Source organism: Leucoraja erinacea, chromosome 18 (genome assembly GCF_028641065.1).
Source record: "Leucoraja erinacea ecotype New England chromosome 18, Leri_hhj_1, whole genome shotgun sequence".
NCBI classification, from domain to species: domain Eukaryota; kingdom Metazoa; phylum Chordata; class Chondrichthyes; order Rajiformes; family Rajidae; genus Leucoraja; species Leucoraja erinaceus.
The window spans coordinates 21,257,970-21,280,187 of record NC_073394.1 but is presented as its reverse complement, the minus strand read 5'-3'; the positions used below and the strand labels follow the sequence as shown (position 1 = coordinate 21,280,187).

Genomic DNA, 22,218 nt, shown 5'->3' with positions numbered 1-22,218 from the left:
GACTGATTCCTGGGATGGCAGGACTTTCATATGAAGAAAGACTGGATAGGCTCGGCTTGTACTCGTTAGAATTTAGAAGATTGAGGGGGGATCTTATAGAAACTTACAAAATTCTTTAGGGTTGGACAGGCTAGATGCAGGAAGATTGTTCCCGATGTTGGGGAAGTTCAGAACAAGGGGTCACAGTTTAAGGATAAGGAGGAAATCTTTTAGGTCCGAGATGAGAAAAACATTTTTCATACAGTGGTGAATCTGTGGAATTCTCTTCCACAGAAGGTAGTTGAGGTCAGCTCATTGGCTATATTTAAGAGGGAGTTAGACGTGGCCCTTGTGGCTAAAGGGATCAGGGAGTATGGAGAGAAGGCAGGTACAGGATACTGAGTTGGATGATCAGCCATGATCATATTGAATGGCGGTGCAGGCTCGAAGGGCTGAATGGCCTACTCCTGCACTTATTTTCTATGTTTCTATGTTTCTATTTGGTCTTGGCATTGCATCCGGCACAGACATTGTGGGCAGAAGGGCCTGTCTTGGTACTCTTCTATGTTTCAAGTTCAGAAGTGCATACGTCATCTGAACAGAATTAGGCCATTCGGCCCATCAGGTCTGCTGTGCCATTCAATCATGGCTGATCTATCTGTCCCTCTCAACCCCATTCTCCTGCCTTCTCCCCATAAGCTTTGACACCCTTATTAATCAAGAACCTGTCAATCTCCACTTTAAAAAATTCCCAAAGACTTGGCCTCCATAGCCATCTGTGGCAATGAATTCCACAGATTCACCACCCTCTGGCTAAAGAAATGTGTACGTCCTTTTATTATGAGGATGTGCCCTCTGGTCCTAGACTCTCTGACTAGAGGAAACATCCTCTCCACATCCACTCGATCCAGGCCTTACAATATACGGTGTGTTTCTATGAGACCTAACCCCTCATCCTTCTGAACTCCAGCGAGTACAGGCCCAGTGCCGACAAACGCTCATCATATGTTAGTCCCTCCATCCCCAGGATCATTCTGTTAAATGAAGGAGAACAGTGAAAGGATAAAGCTACTGGCAAGGGACAGCCTGCATTCATTTTAGCTTCAGTTAACTGGGTTGCTTCACACAAACATTATCTTTTGCTTTTGCTTCCGTCCAACAGTTGTATTGTTAGTGTTTAAAAGTGCAATATGAAAACAAGCCTGAGTCCACGTTGACCATAAATCAGGCATTTAAACTAGTTCCATGTTCTTCCATTCCTTATATATTAGGAGCAATTTTAAGAAAGCCAATTAACCTAGAAAACGTAAGTTCTTTAGGATTGATTGTATTGATTGAAACATATAGAATGGAAACAGGCCCTTCGGCCCAACAAGTCCACAACCATCGTTCACCCATTCATACCAGTTCTATGTTATTCCCACTTTCAGGATATTAGGGGCAGTTTACAGAGGACTACAAACCCACAAGTTTTTTGGAGTCTGGGAGGAAATCGCAGCCCCCGGATAAAAGTAGCACAATCACAGGGTGAATGTGCAAACTCCACAGAGACAGCAACCGTGGTTAGGATCGAACCCGGGTCCCTGCCGCTCTGAGGCAGCGGCTCTACTGGCTGCACCACCGTACCACCCATTAGGTTTTACACTGCAGTGAGAGTTGCAACCGGCAATCCATAACTCCGCCTCCCCATCCCCCCCCTTCCCCTCCCCTCTCCCCCCCCCTCCCCATCCCCCTCCCCATCCCCATCTCCATCCCTCTCCCCATCCCTCTCCCCATCCCTCCCCCCCCCCCCCCCCCCCATCTCTCTCTCCCCCCCCCCCCCCCCCCACACACACACACAACAGGGTAGAGAGAGACGTGGATATGGTGTGCTGTCACAATTAGGGGATAAAAGTGAGCCAGCCATTTGCTTTCTTTTGATGAGGTAAACTCTGCGGTATAGAGACTAACCCTTGAATGTCATCCCACAGTGGAACACAACAGGAGAACCTCTAACGTCCAGGAGTACGAGGAACCACCAGAAGTCGTGGCTCAAAGGATTGAGAAAGATGTGGTGAGTGGCTCTGAATTCCTTCTCAAAATATCTACCCGGCAATGGAGAAAACAGGATACTCTTGTCCATCTCTGTGTGCTCCCATTTCACCAATGTCTCCTGCAGCTCAATTCCTTCTGCTGCGTTCACCTATCACTTGTGGAAACACAGAACTGCAGATGCAGGTTTATACCAAAGATAGACACAAAGTACTGGGATAACTCAGCGGGAGAGACAGCATCTCTGGAGAAAGAGGATGAGTGACGTTTCGGGTAAAGAAGGGTCAAAACCCGAAATGTCGTCATCCATCCTTTTTTCTCCAGAGATGCTGCCTGACCCACTGCGTTACTCCAGCACCTCATGTCTAGCCACCTATCTCTTGCCCCCACCTCTCTTTTCCAGCTTTATTCACTCCACCCTTCCATCAGTGTGAAGAAGGGTCCTGACCTGAAACAACGCATATCCATTCACTCCAGAGATGCTGCCTGACATGCTGAATTACTCCAGCACTTTGTACTCAGCATTGCAACTGCGTTTTGCTTTCAATGCCACATCTTATCTCCATTTCCCCACAATAAGAATTCTGTTCCATAAAGTAAAATATTCCCTTATCTGCAATTAAGACTAATCTTTGCCCAGTATTCCTCCTGTCCAAATGTACAGACTTAAAACAAGGAAACCAATAAAAGAAAAATAACACCACGTCATTCAGTCTGAAAACAGTGGTGTCTTGAAAGCCTTTGAAACCAACACCTTTTACAAAAGACATCTGAAGTCATGAGCACATGAAATATTCATAGCCATCAGATCAGTCGAGAAACAATAACATGATCTCAAAGCCAATGTACGTGTGCTGAAATGAACACAGCTGACAACAAAGGGCCGACAACAAGAGTATCAGCACACAGCATAAAGTGATTAATACTGAACGCAAGCACAGAACATGCAACAGTACAACACAGGAACAGGCCCTTTGGCCCACAATGTCCGTGCCGTATATGATGCCAAGTTAAAATGATCTCCTCTGCCTGCACATGACCCTCATCCCTCCATTCCCTGCATATCCATGTGCCGATCTAAAAGCCTCTTAAGCATCACTATCGTCTCTGCCTCCACTCACCATCCTCTGGGTAAAACAAGTTCCCATGCACACCTCCTTTAAACTTTGTCCCCCTCCCCTCAAAGTTATGCCCTCTGCTATTTGATTTTTTTTCTTTCTTGGGGAAAAATGTTCTGACTGGTAAACTTATCTATGCCATTTAGAGATACAGCAAGGAAACAGGCCCTCTGGCCCATTGTGTCCGCTCCAACCTGCGATCCCCGTACACTAGCACTATCCTACACACCAAGGACAATTTGCAATCTTTACCGCAGCCAATTATCCTACAAACCTGCACAATTTTGGAGTGTGGGAGTAAACCGGTGCACCCGGAGAAAACCTACGAGGCCACAGGAAGAATGTATAAACTGTGTACAGACAGCAGCTGTAGTCGGGATCAAATCGGGCAACCCTGGGAAGTGAACTAGTTTCACTGGAGATGATTGTCATTCATCTCGACGTTATGAATCACGCCGCAGTCTCAAGCCAACCTCGCGATGTTTCTTCCTCCACAGCAAATCCTAAACTGCACGCTGGACGACATTGAGTTTTTTGTGGCCAAGCTCCAGAAGGCTGCTGAGGCCTACCATCAACTCAATCATAGGAAGAAATCCAAGAAGAACAAGAAAAAGGCACCGGCTGGTAGGAAGCACCTTTCACCTTCTTTCCCCTTCCCTGATTAGACTTTAGAGATTTTAGAGATACGGTGCAGAAACAAGCTCTTTAATGAGCGACCTTTGATGGAATAAGGAGTGGGGATAGTGGTGGTGGTGGGAATAGTAGCTAATCATTTGTATCGATATTGGAGAATATACTTGCCCCAATTCCTTCTTCAATTCATTTTAGGTTTTATAGATACAGCATGCAAACAGGTCCTCTGGCCCACCGAGTTTGTGCTAACCAGTGATCGCCCCGTAGACTAGCACTATCCTGCACACTAGGGACCATTTACAATTTTTACTGAAGCCAATTAACCTACAAACTCGCACGTCTTTGGGATGTGAGGGGAAACTGGGGCAACCACGTGTTCACAGGGAGAATCTACAAACTCCATACAGACAGCACCAATAGTCAGGATCAAACCTGTGTCTCTGGCATTATGAACCAGCATCTATAGCGTTGCGCCACTGTGCACCCTCTCTTCCCCTTCGCCCTCATTTTCCTTTAGCCAGATTTTCAGAGATACGGTGCAGAAACCATCAGGCTCTTTAATGAGCGCACCTTTGAAGTTCAATAAGGACAATGGCCTATCTTTAGTGGCACTAAGTCTCGGGGCTAGTGGTGGTGGCACTAAGGTCTAGTAGCTAATCATTTGTATCGATATTGGAGAATATACTTGCCCCAATTCCTTCTTCAATTCATTTTAGGTTTTATAGATACAGCATGCAAACAGGTCCTCTGGCCCACTGAGTTTGTGCTAACCAGTGATCGCCCCGTACACTAGCACTATCCTGCACACTAGGGACCATGTACAATTTTTACTGAAGCCAATTAACCTACAAACCCGCACGTCTTTGGGATGTGAGGGGAAAGTGGAGCAACCACGTGTTCACAGGGAGAATCTACAAACTCCATACAGACAACACCAATAGTCAGGATCAAACCTGTGTCTCTGGCATTATGAACCAGCATCTATAGCGTTGCGCCACTGTGCTGCCCTCTCTTCACTCTTTTTCTCATTTCGTTCCCTCATTTTCCCTTCCTGCCATGAACTCCAGGTTCAAGAGCAGCTTCTTCCCAACAACCATCAGGCTCTTGAACACTGCACATCACTAAGTTCAACTATGAACAATGGCCTATCTTTAGTGGCACTAAGGTCTCGGGGCTTTTTCTTGGCACTTGTATTGGGGTCATGAATTTGTTGAACTTTTGTTTATTATATAACATCTATGAGTCATGGAATCATAGAGGCACACAGCACGTAAACAGGCCCTTCGGCCCAACTTATCCATGCCGACCAAGGTGCCACATCTAAGCTAGGCTGGTTTGCCTGCATTTGGTCCATATCCCTCTAAATCCTTTCTGACCATTGTGTTTACAGACCTGTTACGCTGCTGCAAGGAAGAAAACCAAGACTCTTGGTTTATTCCTCGACAATTTTGTTTGCTTGGAGTTGCATCCTGTTTTTTCTGCAGGGGGGTGAGTGAAGTCATCTAGTGTTTCGGGAACGCACTGACATACTCCTTCTTCTTTGGCAGAGCAATTGCACTACTGTTCTGCACTTCATCAGCTGCGTAGAACTGTAGTCCTCGGAGACACTCTGAATACCTCAATTGTGAGGTGGAAAGACCCTGCCTTGGCTTACTCACCAGTGCTCCGCGCCGACCAGCGATCCTCAGATATGGACTCCCAGATATTTAAAACAGTTCACCCTAACCACAGGATCCCCACGCAATAGGGTACGTCCAATTTTATAGAAGCCAATCTGCATGTCTTAGGGATGCGGGAGGAAACCGGAGCACCCGGAGGAAACCCAAGTAGTCACAGGGAGAACGTGCAAACTCCATACAGCCAGCACCTATTTTCAAGATGGAACCTGGGTCTCTGGAGCTGTAAGGCAGCAACTTTACCACTGTGCCACTGTGCTGTACATAAAAGGGTGCTACTTACAACTTTACAACCACGCAAAATAAGAAGCGTTCTGTGAATGCATTTCCTGTGGAAAGGAGTTGTATCTAGTTGCTTTCATACCAGTGTTCGTCTATGCTATCAGTGCCATATCTAAGATGCCAACGGTAAATTACAAATTAACTCCAGAGGGAAGGATATAGATGGCATGGGGATGGTGGGGTGGATGGGGAGGGAATGAGGGATGGGGCAATGGGAGAAATGCAGGGGGGAGGGTGCATTGGAAAGAGAGGGGAATGGGGCTGCAACTTAAAATTGGAGCATTCAATGTTCATACTGCAGTTAATGGACTTTGTTATGAAATATTCTCTCTCTGTCTCCATTCATTGCACAGAGGGCATGCTCACACTGAGAGCAAAGCCTCCATTACCAACAGAATTCACCGACTGTTTCCAAAAGATCAAGCTGACCTTGAATTTGCTGGTAAGAACTCGCCTGGAAGATTTGAGGCAGTTTTGAGGAAGATTCAACTGTTAGCACGTTAGATAATGTGTAATTTACCCTAGGAGTGCTTTAAATCATAAACATTTTGTGTTCCGTGGTATATTCAACCTTCCAACTATGCTAGACCTTGTAATTGAGTTGTACAGAATGGAAACAGGCCCTTCGGCCCAGTGAATCCATGCTGGCAAAGTTGGCATATTGGGCTAGCCCCATTTGCCTGCATTTGGCCCATAGCCTTCTAAACCCTTCCTATACTTAAATATGTCTAAATATCTGACTCTTTAAAAGTCAGGACTCTATCTGTTTCTACTGCTTCATTTGGTATCTCATTCAAGATATGGACTACCCTCTGAATGATAATGTTGCCCTTGTCCTTCTTAAATATCTGATACATTCATAAGTTCTAGGAGCAGAAATAGACCATTCGGCTCATCAAATCTACTCCACCATTCAATCTTGGCTTATCCATCTTTCCCTCTCAACCCCATTCCCCTGCCTTCTCCCCATAACCCCTGACAACCTTAATAATCAAGAATCTGTCAATCTGCACCTTAAAATTATCCATTGACTTGGCCTCCATAGCCGTTTGTGGCAATGAATTCCACATATTCATTACCCTCTGCCTAAAGGAATTCCTCCTCATCTCCTTTCTAAATGTATGTCTTTTATTCTGAGGCTATGACTTCTGGTATATGACTCCCCAGCTAGTGGAAACATCCTCTCCACATCCACTCTATCCAAGCCTTTCATTATTCGATTGGAAGTGTATAAAATTATGAAAGGCATGGATAGGGTGGACAGTCAGAACTTTTATCCCCAGGATGGAAATGTTAAAGGCTAGAGTGCATAGCATTATGGTGAGGGACAACATGTAGGGGAGATGTGAGGGGCAATTAGTTTAGTTATGTTTTAGTTTTGTTGAGTTTAATTTAGTTTATTGTCACATTTACTGAGGTACAGTGAAAAGCTTTTTTGTCGCATGCTATCAAATCGGCGGAAAGACTAATCAAGCTGCACACAGTACACAAATACAGGATACAGGGAATAACATTTAATGCAAGATCATACAGTCAGGGGTGGTGGTGGAGGCAGATATGAGAGTGGCATTTAAGCAGCTTTTAGATAGCTACTTTGATATACAGGGAATGGAGAGATATGGATCATGTTCAGGCAGAGGAGACTAGTTTAACTTGGCGTCATGTTCGCCTGCTTCTGTGCTGTATTGTATGTAGGAAGGAACTGTAAATGCTGGTTTAAATCGAATGCAGATTTAACAGTACCACGGTACACGTGACAACAAACTAAACTGAATTAAACTGTAATATCGAGCTTGTGCGGTTTATTCGTATTTTCAGACGCTGACAGCTTCTGTTCCTGCTCTTGTTACAGGCCAGGCTGAAGAGGCACATCCAAAATCCAAATGCAGTGGAATTGCTTCATTTCCTGTTTGGACCACTTGAAGTGGTAAGCTCTTCATTGCAAATATTGAGCAGCCTTCAATGGAATGGGGAGCAGGGATGCAGGTGGTGGTGGTGGTGGTGATGGTGGTGGTGGGAAGAGTAATGAGAGGGCTGGTAATCATTTGGAACTCTCTGAAAGATGTTGGAAAACATACTTTGTATCGTTAGCTTTTAGAAATGTTTGAATGCTGCACTGACTGGCTGACATTTTAAATTTTGTTGTACATGGTTCATGTTACAATGACAATAAAGAAACTATTCTATATTCTATTCTATTCTATTCTACTTGCCCGAAGGCCTTGTTCAATTCAAATTCTTGATGTAAAATATCAGATGTGGTTAGTTTGCATGTATCTCTACTGCTTTATTGCCATTCGTCCAGACTAGATCAGTTGAAACACAAGTCTCCAACACAAGTCTCCACCAAAAATAATCTGATTTCAAATTTCCTCTCACTTTCAAACGGAATTAGGCATGTTGTAGAACATCAAAGAGGAGGATGGCTGAACTTTGGGCCTTCCCTCACAGTGGGAAAACTTTGATTCCGCTATGTGTGGATGTTTATGTTAAAGACTATCGTGTTCTGTGTTCTTTTTTTATTCGTATGGCTGTCTGGTGACCCTAAATTTCACTGTACCAATTGGTGCATGTGACAATAAATGTCTCTTGAATCTTGGATTTCTGGGCTGGTCCCATTTTCCTGCCTTTGGCCGGTAGCCTTCTAAACCCTTCCCATCCATTAAAATGTTCAAATGACTTTTAAAAATCATAACTTTTGCTGCTCAACTCTAGATTTGTAAAGAAGTTGGGATTGGGAGAGGCATGGTTGATTGATTGATTAGAAGATATAGCACAGTAACAGGCCCTTTGCCCCACTGAGTCCACGCCGACCATCGATCACCCTTTCAAGTGACCCACATTCACATCCACTCCCTACACACTAAGGACAATTTGCAGATGGCCAATTAACCTACAAACCCGCACGTCTTTGAGTGGTGGGAGGAAACCCACATGGTCACAAGGAATTCATGCAAACTCCACACGCAGACAGCACCCGAGGTCAGGATCGAACCCGGGTCTCTGGAGCTGTGAAGCAGCGGCTGTACTGAACCAACAAGATCTCCTGTTCACATCTGCCCCTTACACTCTGACTCAGAATTAAATCATAAGACCAGACAAGAAATGGTAGAATTAGGCCATTAAGTCCATCAAGTCTACTCCGCCATTCAATTATGGATAATATCCATTCTCTTGCCTTCTCCCTGTAACCTTTAACACCCTTACTAATCCAGAACCTGTCCATCTCCACTTTAAAAGTACCCAATGACTTGGCCTCCACAGCTGTCTGTGGCAATGAATTGCACAGACTCACCACCCTCTGACTGAAGAATTTCCCTCCTCATCTCCATTCTAAAGGTATGTCCTTTTATTCTGAGGCTGTGCTATTTGGTTCTCGACTCTCCCACTGGTAGAAGCATCATCGCCACCTTATCTTGGTCTTTGATTATTCAGTAGGTTTCAATGAGATCCACCCTCTAAACTCCAGTGAGTGCGGGCCCAGAGCCGGCAAACACTCCTCACGTGTTAACCCAATCATCCCCGAGATCCTTCTTGTCCACCTCCTCTGGACCCTCTCCAATGCCGGCACATCACCTCCTCAAATATGGGGCCCAAAACTGCTCCCAATGTACGTATATGCCACAAAAGGGTTCTCACCCGTTTCACACGTGGATCTTGTTGTGATTTGTTTGGGGGAACAGGTGATTAACAGCACCGGAGGACCAGAAATAGCGAGAAGCATCGTGAGCCCTCTGCTTTCCAAGGACGCGACAGATTTTCTACGCGGCCACCTAACTCCGAAAGAAATTTCGCGGTGGGAGACGTTGGGCGAGGCGTGGACCCGATCGAGGTGAGCAAAGATGCCATTGTTTTTGCAGGAAGCTCGCGACAAGAGAGAGACCCTTGTTCTGTCTTGTCAATAATGGTGGTAGGTGTTGGTCTGAAGGTGGTGTTCCAGCTTTTTGTGTCTGTCTTCAGCTATGCTACCTGCTTAGGGTCAGCCATCACCAATTGTGTTTCTTGTTCATTCAGGGCTGACTGGCCAAGAGACATCCACGTTCCCCCGTACGTGCCAAAGTTTAGGAATGGCTGGGAGCCGCCTCTGGAGAATTTCCGGGGAGTTCCCTGGGAGCTGGATGCACCTCACGGATCAGAGATGGATGGTCAGCGCAGACAGGAGGAGATGAGGAGAACTTCTGTGGAGGTGAGGTCACTCTCCGAGCTGCTAATTCTTTGTATAACCTGCAGCCTTTTACAGAGGCGGGAGCCGGGCCCACTGAGAACAAGGATGGACCCGGAAAGGTGGGGGGGGGGGGGCAAAATAAGAAGGGACCCAGTGGCAGTGGGGGGGAGGGACACACACCAAGAACATGGAGGGACCATCGTGACTCTAATCAGCACTTTTGTAACTTTGTCATCTTCAGATACATGGCGACTCTTTGGGTACTTTGTGATTTGCATGCAAAAACAAATAATTTCACGTACCTAGGTACATGTGTCAATAAAGTATCACTGAATCATTACTTCAGCCCACAAATCCGTGATAACTCAATGGGCAATTCCATCAAGCAAGAGCCAACATAATGAAAGACCTGTCCTACCAGTTCATTTCTTCTTCTCCCAGCTCCCTACTGGCAGAAGGTACAGAACCTCGAAAGCACACACCACCAGACACAGGAACAGCTTCTTTCCTTCAGTTATCATACTTCTGAACGGTCCTTCCATAAGTTAGGGAACTGTCTGATTCATCTCTACCCCATTGCGGACATTGGATATTGTCCATGGAACTGATGCGATACAATGCTGAACGTTATATGTGCACTCTGTATATTCCCCATTGCTCTGCTTATTGTCCTTGAGTTTGAACTGACTGTATTTGTCAGTAATGTCCGATTAAAGATTGCACGAGGATCTCCAGAAGCAGATGGTAGCTCGGGACTGTTCTCAAGTTATTGATACTCAAATCCTCTTGTTATGAAGACCAACATGCCATTAGCTTTCTTCACTGCCTGCTGTGCTTGTATGCTTACTTTCAATGACTGAAGAGGATGTGACCATGGTGAGACTGGTCCTTGATATGATCTGTTTGGATTGCATGTAAAACAAAGTTTATGATTATACCTTTGTAAAAGTAACAATAATATACCTAAACTTGAACCAAAACCAATAGAGAACTCTTTACATGATTCGATTCCTTTTGTCTTGCAGCAATCAATGGCACCATCCTTCCCTCCTCCAAATGGGTATGAATTCGGTAACACATCTTTCAAGAGAGGCCAGACTGGTGACCAGAATATTGCAGTGGATGCTTTTAAGCAGAGTGTTTGTCGGCATGTGGATAGGTAACTGGTATTGCTTTGCTGTGGAGAACTGGTACAGTGTGCATTCTCTCTCCCTCTGCTGGGTGTGTCTATAAAGGGAGCTTCTCTGCATTAACATACCACAGCAGTGCTGTCAATGAAGGCTTTGTGCACCATTATTTATTTTTCAGTGGAATTATTTACTTGTTCCAAATGACGAATTTATCAGCTTGATTACATTTAGATGTCCAATATACTCTGCCTATCAACCATCTGTCTATCAAAAAAAACATCGCCTCTATCCACCTATCACTCAACAGGAACGACACACAATGCTTGAGTAACTTAGTGGGTCAGGCAGCAGCCCTGGAGTCCATGGATAGGTGATGTTTTGGGTCGCGACCCTTCAATCAGTCTGAAGAACGGTGCACCTATCCATGTCCTGCAGGGATGTTGCCTGACCCGCCGAGTTACTCCAGTACTTTCAGCCTTTCCTTAGTAAATCAGCATCTGCAGTTACTTGATTCAGCCTATCACTCTCCAGAATTTGTCCTGTCACACCTCTCTTCCAGCTTTCTCCCCCGCGGTCGATTGGCAGATGAGTAGAGTAAGTGATGTAAAGGCAAGAGATGTAAAGGGTGTCAGATTATGAGAGAGGGGGAATGAAATGTTGAGCCTGAGGAAGGGATATGGATAGATGGGCAGGGGGGAGAGGAAAGAGAGGGCAGGATGGTGGGAGGAATGGGTGTACACTGGGGTGAGGGAGGGGGCATAGGAAAGAGAGAGGGGATGGGAGGTATTGCTAAAAATTGAGGAGTTCACTTTTCATATGAAGGTAGACAAAAATGCTGGAGAAACTCAGCGGGTGAGGCAGCATCAATGGAGCGAAGGAAATAGGCAACCCTTCTACATGCTGTTGTATTGTGTGATACTGTGACCGTTGCTAGTCATCTTTCTGTGCTTAAGGAATCAAAAGGTAAACCGTGGGCTTGAAAAACCCCATAAATAATACATGATGAATTTGCAATAACATCCTACATTATGCATTGTACTTACAGCTAGAATTTCAAAGTCCACGCTCGAGACAGAGAGCTGCCCCAACTCAGTCCTGCCACCTAGTGGTTAGCGGATGAGTAGATTGGCCATGAATAGATAGGCACGAAGTGTTGGAGTGGCTCAGCGGGTCAGGTAGCTTCTCTGGAGAAAAAGGATTGGTGATGTTTCAGGTCGGGACCCATCTTCAGACTGAAAGTAAGGTGCGGGAGGTGGGGGTGAAGAGCTGGAGGCGAGAAAAGTCCTGGACCAATCCAATGATTAGGACAAACTTATAGTCCTTCAAGGATTAAAATATTAAAATATTACTAAGCTGACAGCAGTTATGTGTTGAGAATTTAAGTCAACTGAAAATGGATCATTTTGTTTTATCTAAGATGCTCTTTTATTAAGGTACACAACTATTTTCATCAGGCAAATGAGCACACTTCCAAGCTAATTGTTATATATGGTTATATGGTTACTTCCAAGCTAGAAAGCGTACAGAGAGGATTTACGAGGATGTTGTCCGGACTAGAGGGTCTGAGATGATATAGAGAGAGGTTGGGTAAGCTGGGTCTTTATTCCTTGGAGCGCAGGAGGATGAGGAGTGAACTTATCGAGGTGTATAAAATCATGAGACGAATAGTTCGGGAAGGTGCACAGAGTCTCTTCGCAAAGTAGGGAATTGAGGACTAGAGGACATAGGTTTAAGGTGAAGGGGAAAAGATTTAATAGGAGTCTGAGGGGTAACTTTTTCACTCAATGGGTGGTGGGTGTATGGTATAAGCTGACAGAGGAGGCAGTTGAGGCTGGGACTATCCCAACGTTTGAGAAACAGTTAGACAGGTGCATAAATAGGACAGGTTTGGTGGGATATGTACAAACGCAGGCAGGCGGGACTAGTGTAGCTGGGACATGTTGGCCGGTGTGGGCAAGTTGGGCCAAGGGGCCTGTTTCCATGCTGTATCACTATGACTTGAGCAAAAGTAAAACATAAAGTGCTGGAGGAACTCAGCGGGCCAGGCAGCATCTGTGGAGGGAATGGACAGGCGACATTTTAGGTGGGGACCCTAGATGTGTTTCTTCCCATCATTGACTGCTATCTCGAAGCACAGTTGACATCAAAACTCTTATGATTTCAAAATACAAGATCAGTGATGATTTGAGACACAAGGAACTGCAGATGCTGGAATTGTGCATAGAACACAAAGTGCTGGGGTAACTCACCGGGTCAGGCGACATCTCTGGAGGACAGACTGTTGACACTTCAGGTCGGGACCCTTCTTCAGACCTATTGAAGTAAGCGGGAGAAAGCTGGAAACGAGAGGTGGGAGCGGGACAAAGCCTGGCTAGTGATAGGTGGACACAAAGTGCTGGAGTAACTCAGCTGGTGAGGCAGCCTCTCTGGAGAACATGGATAGGTGACGTTTTGGGTTGTGATAGGTGTATACAGGTGCGGGGTGGGGGGGTTGATTTACACATGGGTGGAAAAAGGCCAGCGATGAAGAGGAGGCAAAAGGGACTCAGTTAAAGAGGGAAGAGGAAGAATAACCTGGCGATTAATCGGTGGATTGTAAATACTCTCAAATTGACTGGTCTGTGGCTTGAACTCTTTCTTTGTTAGTTTACATTCTCCTACGCCATTGATGTGTGTGCTTTATTAAAACGTACGTGCTTATAATTCACAGCCTGTCTGGTGGTGGCTGGGTTTAGATAAATTAGAAGCATTTACTAACGGAGCTTTGCGGGTGATGTTCCCTGCTCTAAGCGTCAGTTTTCCACAGCTCTGCAATACTTGTGTAACGACTGGGTTAATGAAAGATTAACCTATTGAACATGCTGATTACGATGTAGTTTTAAGATGATTGCCGCTGTGTTGTTTTTTTTTAGTTTAATACATACTTTTGATGTGATAAATGGATTGTCATTGAGTAGCAGTTAGCCATGTCCATAAGGTCTGTGTGGAGCGAGCTTAGCTCGGTGAGTATGGGATGTGGGAAGGAATATCACTCTGGATTCCTGATCGCTGCTCTGGGATGGGTGTTGAATGTAGGAATCGAGGTGGAATCAAAGATGATAGATGCAAAATGCTGGAATAACAGCGGAATAGGCAGCATCTCTGGAGAGAAGGAATGGGTGACGTTTCAGGGTCTCGACCCGAAACGTCACCCATTCCTTCTCTCCAGAGATGCTGCCTGTCCCCCTGAGTTACTCCAGCAAGTTGTGTCTGTCTTTGGTTTGAACCAGTATCTGCAGTTGCTTCCTACACATTTTGTCTGGGATAAGATTAAGTTCAGCTGCTGTCTAAGAACATAGAAGGTAGAACAGTACTGCACAGGAACCGGCCCTACAGCCCATAATGTCCATGCCCAATATAGTGCCAAGTTAAACCATCTTCTCTGTCTGCACGTGGTGATCCATATCCCTCCATTCCCTGTACATTCATGAGCCTATTTAAATGTCACTATCATTTCCGCCTCCACCACCTGGCAGCATATTCCAACCACCCAACACTCACTAGGTAAAAAAACTTGCCCTGCACATCTCCTTTAAACTTTGTCCCTCTCACCTTAAAGCTATGCCCTCTAGTCTATGACATTTCCACCCTGGGAAGAAGGTTTTAATTGTCTACCCTCTCTGTGCCTCTCATAATATTATATACTTCTATCAGGTCTACCCTCAGCCTCTGATGCTCCAGAGAAGACAATCCATGTTTGTCCATCTCTCCGACAGCTAACACCTTCTATTCCAGGCAGCATTCTGGTGAACATCCTCTGCGCCCTCTCCAAAGCCCCCACATCCTTCCTGCAATGCTAGGCTAATGATAAATCTGAGATTACAGTGAAGTGAATATACTAGCTGCATTTGAGTACGTATTTGATACAATTTCATGCTCATTATAGTCAAAACATGATGGTGTGGAACATTGTATGTAACTGAAAGTGACAGGTACAGATTCAGATAGTTTACTTAAGTAGTAAAATGTTACTTACTAATTGTAATTTTGCATTTTAATTTAACTCATTAATATAACTGGTATTGTAATAGAGATGCACATGTAAAAGTCACAATGCAGCACAGTGGCACAGCAGTAGAGTTACTGCCATAGAGTGGCAGAGATTTTGATTCGATCCTGACAATGGATACTGTCTGTACGGAGTTTGTACGTTCTCCCTATGACCATGTGGATTTTCTCTGGATGCTTCGGTTTTCTCCCACACTCCAAAGACGTACAGGTTTGTAGGTTAATTGGATTCAGTAAAATTGTAAATTGTCCATAGTGTGTAGGATCGTGTTAGTGTACAGGCTGATCGCTGGTCAGCGCTGACTCATTGGGTCGAAGGGCTAAAGTCTAAAGATAAAGAGCAAGTATTTTTACACAGAGTGTGGTGGGTGGCTGGAACACACTGCCAGAGGTGGTAGAGGCTGATATGAAGAGGCTTTTATATTGGCATACGGATATGCTGGGAATGGAGGGATATGGATCACATGCAGGCAGAGGAGAATGGTTTATATTGGCATCATATTCAGCACAGACATTGTGGGCCGAAGGGCCTGTTCCTGGGCTGTACTGTTCTATGTTCTACAGTAAGTGAAAGGTTATTAGATCAAAAGAAGAACATAAAAAAACACACACATTTAAATTGAATTGGGGAATCCCTGAGGAACTTATGTTTAAACTGTGTAAAGTTATTCAGTTACACTGAAGTTAAGCACCAGAATGGTAAAATTAAATTTGAATTTGAAAATAAGGGAAGAGAGGTTTCTTTCCCCAAAGTTATTTGGAACATTTTACGAACCAGTTGATCCATGTACCCGTCTAAATGTTTCTTAAATGTTGTGATGGTGCCTGCCTCAACTACCCTCTCAAGCTGCTCATTCCATACAACCACCATACTTTTGTGTAAAAAAGTAGCACTTCAGGTCCCCATTAAATCTTTCTCCCCCTCACCGTAAACCTATGTCTTCTGGATCTCAATATCCCCCCTCTCAGTAAACGACTAAGTGAATTTACTCGATCTATTCCGCTCAGAATCGCGTACGTCTTTATAAGATCACCCTTCATTCTCCTACACTCCAAGGAATAAAGTCCTAGCCTGCCCAATCTCTCCCTACAGCCCAGGTCATCGAGCCCTGGCAACATTCACGTATAGTCTATCGTTGCAATACAAAATAATGGTAGGCAGAATAAGAAATGAAACCAACCACTGATTTCTGTCATTCCAAGGAAAAAAAAACATCTCCAATATTGTACCCTGTCTATTCCTTGTTTCTATGATGACTGCATGCCCTTACAATTGACAATCTTACGAAATGGTCGGAATTGTTGCTTGTTCTTTTCCTCCGTTAGAAATTATGAGGCGCAAGGACTTCACCCTCCGAAGAAATATGTTAAAATAGTGTATGACTTTGTGGCAAGGAATGCCAATGAAATGTCTGTCTTAAAGGATGAAATACTGGAGGTGAGAATCCATTTTTAATCCTACTTTCTGATGCATGTACCTGTGTATTTATTCAAAATTTAACCAGCGTAATCAAGGACCAGTCTCATCCCGGTCACAACCTCTTCTCCCCTCTCCCATCAGGCAAGAGGTACAGAAGTGTGAAAACGCACACCTCCAGATTTAGGGACAGTTTCTTCCCAGCTGTTATCAGGCAACTGAACCATCCTATCAACAACTAGAGACTGGTCCTGACTTCCCATCAACCTCATTGTACACCTTTGAATGAGCTTTAATTGGACTTTACTGGACTTTATCTTGCAATAAATGTTATACCTATCCCATATCTGTACACTGTGGACAGCTTGATAGTGATCATGTAAAGGCAAGACGTACAGAAGTAGGAAAACAAACACTTCCAGATGCAGGGACAGTTTCTTCCCAGCTGTTTATCGGGTATTTGAACCATCTTATCACCAACTAGAATGCAGTATTAATCTACAATCTACCTCATTGGAGACCCTCGGACTATCTTCAATCGGACTTTCCTGAACTTTAGATAGACAAGTTTAGTGCAGGATAAAGTCTAGTAAAGTCCAATTAAAAATCGTTTTAAAGTGTCCAGTAAGGTAGATGGTAGGTCAGGACTGTTCTCCATTTGGTTAAAGGATGATTCAGTTTCCTGACAACAGCTGGGAAGAAATTATCCCTGAAGTTGGAGGTGTGCATTTTAACACAACTGTATAGCTTGCCTGATGAGAGAGAGGAGAAGAGGAAATGTCCGGGGTAAGACTGGTCCTTGATTATGCTGGTGGCCTTGCCGAGGCAGCGTGAAGTGTAGATGGAGTCAATGGATGCGGTGGGAGAGTGCAACCTTCCCTGTTTCAACAAATGCAATCAACCTGGCGTGCACAATCAAATAAGATCAAATGGACCAAGTTGTCCCACAACTTTAGGCTGTGCCCGCCATACACAAGAAGAAGAAGTCAATGGATGGGAGCTAGTTAGCTGAAGTCAGTGGAGCAAATCATAACTCCATTCTCTCCTTGTAGGTGGTGGAGGAAAGCAAGCAATGGTGGAAGCTGAAGAGCAAGTTTGATGAAGTTGGGTTTGTGCCTTCCAATATGCTTGTTCCAATAAATCCAGAAGATATACCGAGCCAGTCTGAAAAAAGCCCGGTGAGTGCCACTGTCCAAAAGTAATGCCAAAAGACTAAACATTTCTGAGGCTGTTCCTTGCAAACCATGTTGCTGTAGTCATAATGGATTTATATCACCTTACTTATAGTTTGGTGATACAGAGTGGAAATAGGCCCTTCGGCCCACTGAGTCCACACTGAGCAGCGATCACGCTGTACATTAGTTCTATCCTACACACTTGGGACAATTTACAGAAGCCAATTATCCCACAAACCTGCACATCTTTGGAATGTGGGATGAAACCGGAGCACCCGGAGAAAACCAACGTGGTCAAAGAGAGAACAGACAAACCCCGTACAGACAGCACCCACAGTAAGGATCAATCCCAGGTCTCTGGCGCTGTGAGGCAGCAACTCTACCACTCCGACACTGTGGTGCCCCATCTCACTGATTTTCTAAAGTTACTGAATTTGTCTGGCAAGACGGTTTGTATAAATCCCCATTCTCCCAGGGAGAGGTGCTGGAGTTGGCCTGTGGGGAGTTGTCATAGTTACAGTGTCATGTTGTGATACAACATAGAAACAGGTCCATCATGTCCACGCCGATCATCCATCACCCATTCACACTAGTTCTATGTAATCACACTTTCACCTCCACATCCTACACATGAATATGTTTGGTCCTTATTCCTCCAAACCTATCCTATCCACGTAAAAAACTGAAATTTTAGATTTGTGCATTTATTGCTATAAATCAAGGCTGTGATTAAATGTACCAACAAGGAACTGCAGACTTACCACAAGACCACGGTAGCCATGGAGGTAGGTGGTCTGGGTTTACTGAAACAAGGGATTGTGGACCAATTACATGTTGGTAATTTTACTCTTGTGTTTTTGTTCAAAATGACAATAACATGAAATTTCAGATCTGGTTTTAAAAAACAGATAATAACATGTGATTATTTTTACTGCACAACATGCATAGGTTCCAAGCAGACTTGGAACTTGGACTGGAGTTGTCTTCGAGGCAGGCCCAGTATTTTTGGGCAGGATTGCCATTCAGGACATGTGACAGATGGAGGATGTCACTTCATCCAGGTTTAACTCATATGTGCAGTATAGACTTTCAGAACAGCAATTTTGGTTACGGTCTAACAACTGTTTTATAGGAGCTTCCTATAAAATGGTCACATGGCATGCATCGACCTCAAAGATGCATACTATTCGGTGTCTATTCACTAAGAACAGGAGATATTTGAAGTTTAACTGGATGGCATGGATCTGCCAAATGGGTTGACGTCAGCTCCTAGACTATTGACTAAACTACGGAAACCAATTCTGGGTCTACAAAGGTCTCAGTACCACATAGTAATGGCATATTTGGACAATTTCATTTTGGAGTCACCAAGAATTGGCAGAAGCATCAGTCAAGCAAACCAAAACCCTGTTTGATAGAATTGGTTACCTCATCCATCCAGTTAAATCAAAATTGACACCTACAAGGGTAATTGATTACCTAGAATTTACTATCAAAAACAGTAAATATGTTGGCGACTTTGCTTAGGGGCAAACAACTATATTAATCAAGCCTGCTATGACCTGATAGTCAAATACTAGCCATCTATCAGGCAAACAGTGTAATTGGCAAATAGTAGCTGCATTTCCAGCAGTACGTACGGGCCTTTGCATTACCAGAATTTACAGCGAGCAAAGGAACGAACACTCAGATTCCATGCAGGCCAAATAGGCAAAACTATGTATTGCCAGCAGAGGCCATTGTTGAATAACTATGGTGGATAACGAACGTGAGAAAGCTCAAGGTAAATTTTGCTTGAAAGCCATCGAGGGTTCTTCAGACAAGTGGCTAAAGATGGGGAGCCACAAAAACAGTCTAGAGCTGTGAGGGCAGATGGAATGAGCAGGAGTCTGTAATTCCCTAACACATGGAATCAATTACCCAGAATTGTTGGGGGCACAATTTGGACTCAAGGGGTTCTGTAGCAATATGCAACCGGTGCTTGTTCAAATTCAGATTGATAACACCACTGCGGTGGCATATATCCATTAACAAGGGTGGTGTAAAATCTGTATCTTACGACAGATTGTCGAACCTCATTTGGCACTGGTGTATCAAGAGGAATATTTGGGACATCTACGAGGTAGATATAACACGGTGACAGATGCTGGATCACGAATGTTTAATAACAACACAGAATGGATGTTGAATCAGGCAGTATTTAACGAAATAACTACACGATTTGGCATACCAGATATTGATCTGTTTGCATCTAGACTAAACCATCAGTTACCCAGATATGTGTCCTGCAAGCTGGATCCAGAAGCAAAGGCAATGGATGCTTTCTCCCTCAATTGGGGCAGATTGTTTATGTATGCTGTCTGCAAATTTGTCTCACAAACCGATGCTTGACCAAAATCAAGCAAGACTAAGCCACAGGCATATTGGTAGTGCCAGATTGGCCTACTCAAGCCTGGTTCCCAAAATGTTTGGGAACTATAGTCCAGCCAGTTATGGCTGTACCCAAGAGCAGGGACCTCCTAGTGAACCCAGTTACAGGGAGTAATCATCCACTACACGAACGTATTAACTTGTTGGTCTGCAGATTCTGAGGAGGCCATTTCAAGGCATAGGACTGTCCGAACAAATACAACATAGTTCGGATAACAGATGTCTTGGAGTTCCTATCAACTCTGTACTATAACTATAAACAAAGTTATAGTGCAATCTATAGTGCCAGAGGCGCACTCTCCTCCTATCTGATGCTGGAAGCAGGGCACGGGTCGATAGGAACGCACCCCTTTACAACTAAATTCATGAAGGGAATTTACAATTTAATACCTCTAAGGCCAAGGTACACGGACACATGGGATGTGAGCGTGGTACTAACCCTACTTTGACAGTGGGGACCGCCTATAACTAACCCTGAAGGTGGTATGCTGACAAAGAGTCCAGACACTGCAAAAGCTACGGTTGGACCACATGACGACCAATATGAACAACATAACATTCGTAATCAGGAACCTGATAAAACATAGCAGGCCAGGAATGCCAGGGATGGAGATCCAGTTCTTGGCATAACCAGAGGACCTAAGGTTGTGTGTGTGGTAACTTACTAACACCACTATCTGAGAGTTACGGAGAACCTCAGAGGCTCAGAACAATCGGTCCTCATCAGCCATAAATAAATAAATAAATAAATAAATAAATTTAAAAAAAACGCACCAGAAGGTGTCAACTCAAACCATCTCCAGATGGTCAAAGGGGGTAATGGCAGTAACAGTGTGAACATTTATATGGTTAAATCTCACTCTACCAGGGCTGCATCTACATCGGCAGCAAGAGCGATGGACGTGCCTCTTGACGACATCCTAGTGGCTGCAGGATGGACGAATGAAATAACGGTCCACCGGTTTTATAACAAACCTATAACCGGACTGGGGGTGTTTGCACGTACCATTTTAAGTTCTGTCCCTTAGTTTACCCCCCAAGGTTGGGAGGGGAAACTAGTTTTTAAAAACTTTTCTTTCATTTAAAGCATCAGTGTCTTTACTTAACTACGTAATGTCTGAATGCTTTAATGATTACACGCATCCATGGTCAATCCATTCAGTGTGTGACGCCTGGATTCGTAACCGGCGTAAAATCACAGAGCTTTGAAATCTTCACGTAGTCACTCGCGTGACTCCGAAGTAAAATAGTAAGATTAAACGAGAACTTACCAGTTTGAAGTTTGATCTTGATTTTATGAGGAGTTACGATGAGCGATTATGTGCCCACCGCTCCCACCCTCATACTATCAAGGTCATATGGAAGTTCTAGTTTCTTCACAATCTTACTATTCTCAGGTCTTCTTTTTATCTGTGATTTAACACCGCTGCTTTGAAGATTGACGCGCACGCAGACGGACGGCCCTTCTTCACGTAATCGCTCATCGTAACTCCTCATAAAATCAAGATCAAACTTCAAACTGGTAAGTTCTCGTTTAATCTTACTATTACACTGCATCAGGTCGAGTCTGGTTACTGAAATGGATGAAAAAAAGACCGACATTCCGCTCCGTTGCGAATTACACGTCAGCCTATTGAATTTAGCAGGAGTGGTCTATCTTGCTCCGCTATAGGATCTTTGGTCTGAAGAAGGGCCTTGAGCCAAGACATCACCTTTCCATGATCCCCAGAGATGCTGCCTGACCCGCTGAGTTACTCCAGCACTTTGTGTCTTTTTTTACTGCTATAAAAGTTTGGTTGCTCCAACGTTTGTGCAAGCTATATTTTCCAATTTGCCCGCTGTGCTAGATCTCTGTCTACCTCTTGCTCCAGTTTGGAAGATACAGCCCTCCCCCTCCCATTATGGAGGAGCAGAATGAGTTCCCTTTGTTTCATGTTAGCTTCAGCCCATGCAGCAGAACACCAATGCACCATAATTGGTAAGACTTTGCAGAGAATTATGAATGCAGCCCAAATCATAATACAAACCATCTTCACTTCCATTGACTCCGTCTACACTTCACGTGGGCCACCACCATAATCAAGGACGAGTCTCACCCCTCTCCAGTTTTCTCCTGTCTCCCATCAGGCAGGAGG

The 22,218-nt window shown here is 44.4% G+C and overlaps 1 protein-coding gene across 4 annotated transcripts in view; it reads left to right on the top strand.

Moving 5' to 3' along the window:
* eps8l2 (EPS8 like 2) overlaps positions 1–22,218 on the top strand; it is a 104,384-nt gene that overhangs the window by 74,557 nt on the left and 7,609 nt on the right. For 3 of the 4 annotated variants that reach the window (XM_055649529.1, XM_055649530.1, XM_055649528.1), the window contains 9 exons: positions 1,950–2,032; positions 3,626–3,752; positions 6,073–6,161; positions 7,572–7,646; positions 9,403–9,551; positions 9,734–9,905; positions 10,910–11,043; positions 16,388–16,499; positions 17,531–17,656. In XM_055649529.1, coding sequence (XP_055505504.1) covers positions 1,950–2,032; positions 3,626–3,752; positions 6,073–6,161; positions 7,572–7,646; positions 9,403–9,551; positions 9,734–9,905; positions 10,910–11,043; positions 16,388–16,499; positions 17,531–17,656 — 1,067 coding nt within the window. The remainder of the gene's footprint in view (positions 1–1,949; positions 2,033–3,625; positions 3,753–6,072; positions 6,162–7,571; positions 7,647–9,402; positions 9,552–9,733; positions 9,906–10,909; positions 11,044–16,387; positions 16,500–17,530; positions 17,657–22,218) is intronic. The other variant, XM_055649531.1, reaches the window with a different exon arrangement.